General features: G+C 56.4%; 1 protein-coding gene across 1 annotated transcript in view; it reads right to left on the bottom strand.

The window, feature by feature from the left end:
• LOC140406526 (beta-adrenergic receptor kinase 1-like) overlaps positions 1–5,000 on the bottom strand; it is a 42,663-nt gene that overhangs the window by 10,440 nt on the left and 27,223 nt on the right. The window contains exons 3-4 of the mRNA XM_072494529.1: positions 4,629–4,776; positions 1–29 (exon numbers count right to left, since the gene is read on the bottom strand). The exon at positions 1–29 is cut by the window's left edge and continues 99 nt beyond it. Of these exons, the coding sequence (XP_072350630.1) occupies positions 1–29; positions 4,629–4,776 (177 nt within the window). The remainder of the gene's footprint in view (positions 30–4,628; positions 4,777–5,000) is intronic.

Genomic DNA, 5,000 nt, shown 5'->3' with positions numbered 1-5,000 from the left:
CATAATGCAGTTCCAAGATGCATAGGACTCTGGGGGAGGGCAGGAATTATCAGGGGGAGAGAGAGAGGAGGCGCACAGTCTAAAACCCCGTCCCACCCTCTACCCCTTCCGTCAGAGCTGGGATTGGGAGACCAGGAGCACATCCAGACTCCACACACACTGTTAGAGCTGGGATTGGGAGACCAGGAGCACATCCAGACTCCGCACACACACTGTTAGAGCTGGGATTGGGAGACCAGGAGCACATCCAGACTCCGCACACACACTGTTCGAGCTGGGATTGGGAGACCAGGAGCACATCCAGACTCCACACACACTGTTAGAGCTGGGATTGGGAGACCAGGAGCACATCCAGACTCCTCACACACACTGTTAGAGCTGGGATTGGGAGACCAGGAGCACATCCAGACTCCGCACACACACTGTTAGAGCTGGGATTGGGAGACCAGGAGCACATCCAGACTCCGCACACACACTGTTAGAGCTGGGATTGGGAGACCAGGAGCACATCCAGACTCCGCACACACACTGTTAGAGCTGGGATTGGGAGACCAGGAGCACATCCAGACTCCGCACACACACTGTTAGAGCTGGGATTGGGAGACCAGGAGCACATCCAGACTCCACACACACTGTTAGAGCTGGGATTGGGAGACCAGGAGCACATCCAGACTCCGCACACTGTTAGAGCTGGGATTGGGAGACCAGGAGCACATCCAGACTCCTCACACACACTGTTAGAGCTGGGATTGGGAGACCAGGAGCACATCCAGACTCCGCACACACACTGTTCGAGCTGGGATTGGGAGACCAGGAGCACATCCAGACTCCGCACACACACTGTTAGAGCTGGGATTGGGAGACCAGGAGCACATCCAGACTCCGCACACACTGTTAGAGCTGGGATTGGGAGACCAGGAGCACATCCAGACTCCGCACACACACTGTTAGAGCTGGGATTGGGAGACCAGGAGCACATCCAGACTCCGCACACACACTGTTAGAGCTGGGATTGGGAGACCAGGAGCACATCCAGACTCCGCACACACACTGTTAGAGCTGGGATTGGGAGACCAGGAGCACATCCAGACTCCGCACACACACTGTTAGAGCTGGGATTGGGAGACCAGGAGCACATCCAGACTCCGCACACACACTGTTAGAGCTGGGATTGGGAGACCAGGAGCACATCCAGACTCCGCACACACACTGTTAGAGCTGGGATTGGGAGACCAGGAGCACATCCAGACTCCGCACACACACTGTTAGAGCTGGGATTGGGAGACCAGGAGCACATCCAGACTCCGCACACACACTGTTAGAGCTGGGATTGGGAGACCAGGAGCACATCCAGACTCCGCACACACACTGTTAGAGCTGGGATTGGGAGACCAGGAGCACATCCAGACTCCGCGCACACACTGTTAGAGCTGGGATTGGGAGACCAGGAGCACATCCAGACTCCGCACACACACTGTTAGAGCTGGGATTGGGAGACCAGGATCACACCCAGACTCCCCGCACACTGTTAGAGCTGGGATTGGGAGACCAGGAGCACATCCAGACTCCGCACACACACTGTTAGAGCTGGGATTGGGAGACCAGGAGCACATCCAGACTCCTCACACACACTGTTAGAGCTGGGATTGGGAGACCAGGAGCACATCCAGACTCCTCACACACACTGTTAGAGCTGGGATTGGGAGACCAGGAGCACATCCAGACTCCGCACACACACTGTTAGAGCTGGGATTGGGAGACCAGGAGCACATCCAGACTCCGCACACTGTTAGAGCTGGGATTGGGAGACCAGGAGCACATCCAGACTCCCCGCACACACACTGTTAGAGCTGGGATTGGGAGACCAGGCGGACATCCAGACTCCGCACACACACTGTTAGAGCTGGGATTGGGAGACCAGGAGCACATCCAGACTCCCCGCACACACACTGTTAGAGCTGGGATTGGGTGACCAGGCGGACATCCAGACTCCGCACACACACTGTTCGAGCTGGGATTGGGAGACCAGGAGCACATCCAGACTCCACGCACACACTGTTAGAGCTGGGATTGGGAGACCAGGAGCACATCCAGACTCCGCACACACACTGTTAGAGCTGGGATTGGGAGACCAGGAGCACATCCAGACTCCACACACACACTGTTAGAGCTGGGATTGGGAGACCAGGAGCACATCCAGACTCCACACACACACTGTTAGAGCTGGGATTGGGAGACCAGGAGCACATCCAGACTCCGCACACACACTGTTAGAGCTGGGATTGGGAGACCAGGAGCACATCCAGACTCCGCACACACACTGTTAGAGCTGGGATTGGGAGACCAGGAGCACATCCAGACTCCGCACACACACTGTTAGAGCTGGGATTGGGAGACCAGGAGCACATCCAGATTCCGCACACGCACTGTTAGAGCTGGGATTGGGAGACCAGGAGCACATCCAGACTCCGCACACACACTGTTAGAGCTGGGATTGGGAGACCAGGAGCACATCCAGACTCCGCACACACACTGTTAGAGCTGGGATTGGGAGACCAGGAGCACATCCAGACTCCGCACACACACTGTTAGAGCTGGGATTGGGAGACCAGGAGCACATCCAGACTCCGCACACACACTGTTAGAGCTGGGATTGGGAGACCAGGAGCACATCCAGACTCCGCACACACTGTTAGAGCTGGGATTGGGAGACCAGGAGCACATCCAGACTCCGCACACACACTGTTAGAGCTGGGATTGGGAGACCAGGAGCACATCCAGACTCCGCACACACACTGTTAGAGCTGGGATTGGGAGACCAGGAGCACATCCAGACTCCGCACACACACTGTTAGAGCTGGGATTGGGAGACCAGGAGCACATCCAGACTCCGCACACACACTGTTAGAGCTGGGATTGGGAGACCAGGAGCACATCCAGACTCCGCACACACACTGTTAGAGCTGGGATTGGGGGACCAGGAGCACATCCAGACTCCGCACACACACTGTTAGAGCTGGGATTGGGAGACCAGGAGCACATCCAGACTCCGCACACACACTGTTAGAGCTGGGATTGGGAGACCAGGAGCACATCCAGACTCCGCACACACACTGTTAGAGCTGGGATTGGGAGACCAGGAGCACATCCAGACTCCCCGCACACTGTTAGAGCTGGGATTGGGAGACCAGGAGCACATCCAGACTCCGCACACACACTGTTAGAGCTGGGATTGGGAGACCAGGAGCACATCCAGACTCCTCACACACACTGTTAGAGCTGGGATTGGGAGACCAGGAGCACATCCAGACTCCGCACACACACTGTTAGAGCTGGGATTGGGAGACCAGGAGCACATCCAGACTCCGCACACTGTTAGAGCTGGGATTGGGAGACCAGGAGCACATCCAGACTCCTCACACACACTGTTAGAGCTGGGATTGGGAGACCAGGAGCACATCCAGACTCCGCACACACACTGTTAGAGCTGGGATTGGGAGACCAGGAGCACATCCAGACTCCGCACACACACTGTTAGAGCTGGGATTGGGAGACCAGGAGCACATCCAGACTCCGCACACACACTGTTAGAGCTGGGATTGGGAGACCAGGAGCACATCCAGACTCCGCACACACACTGTTAGAGCTGGGATTGGGAGACCAGGAGCACATCCAGACTCCGCACACACACTGTTAGAGCTGGGATTGGGAGACCAGGAGCACATCCAGACTCCGCACACACACTGTTAGAGCTGGGATTGGGAGACCAGGAGCACATCCAGACTCCGCACACTGTTAGAGCTGGGATTGGGAGACCAGGAGCACATCCAGACTCCGCACACACACTGTTAGAGCTGGGATTGGGAGACCAGGAGCACATCCAGACTCCGCACACACACTGTTAGAGCTGGGATTGGGAGACCAGGAGCACATCCAGACTCCGCACACACACTGTTAGAGCTGGGATTGGGAGACCAGGAGCACATCCAGACTCCGCACACACACTGTTAGAGCTGGGATTGGGAGACCAGGAGCACATCCAGACTCCGCACACACACTGTTAGAGGCTGGGATTGGGAGACCAGGAGCACATCCAGACTCCGCACACACACTGTTAGAGCTGGGATTGGGAGACCAGGAGCACATCCAGACTCCGCACACACACTGTTAGAGCTGGGATTGGGAGACCAGGAGCACATCCAGACTCCGCACACACACTGTTAGAGCTGGGATTGGGAGACCAGGAGCACATCCAGACTCCGCGCACACACTGTTAGAGCTGGGATTGGGAGTCCAGGAGCACATCCAGACTCCGCACACTGTTAGAGCTGGGATTGGGAGACCAGGAGTACATCCAGACTCCCCGCACACACACTGTTAGAGCTGGGATTGGGAGACCAGGAGCACATCCAGACTCCGCACACTGTTAGAGCTGGGATTGGGAGACCAGGAGCACATCCACGGGGAATGCCTTCGGGAATGTCCTCGCCGCCTTCGGGAAGAGGTGGAACATCCCTGCCTGAATCCTGGCAGACCCCACAGCCTGGCCTCCTAGCTGAACGCAGGGTCTTCGCTTGGGAGCAATCAGGCGGAGGGGCTGGGGAGGGAATGCTGTCGCCTCTCCCTACCTGGTTTCGTGCTGGGGGCACGGGATGACTCGATTTGGTCAGTTTCCCTGTTGACGTCCCAGAATATTGTCTGCACCACCTCCTGGGCCCAGCGCTCCGGCATGGTGACAGAGAAGTCGCGGTAAATCGCATCATCGCTCTCCACCAGCTACATCAGCATGAGAGAGACAGGATTACTCAGTGAGTCTAAGACTCACACTCACTCACACTCATACACAATCACACTCACTCACACTCACACACACACACTCACACTCATACACACACACTCACTCACACTCATACACAATCACACACTCACTCACACTCATACACACACACACACTCACTCACACTCATACACAATCACACTCACTCACACTCATACACAAT

This window comes from Scyliorhinus torazame, unplaced genomic scaffold (assembly GCF_047496885.1).
Source record: "Scyliorhinus torazame isolate Kashiwa2021f unplaced genomic scaffold, sScyTor2.1 scaffold_581, whole genome shotgun sequence".
Lineage (NCBI taxonomy): Eukaryota > Metazoa > Chordata > Chondrichthyes > Carcharhiniformes > Scyliorhinidae > Scyliorhinus > Scyliorhinus torazame.
This window is presented reverse-complemented; position numbering and strand designations above follow the sequence as displayed.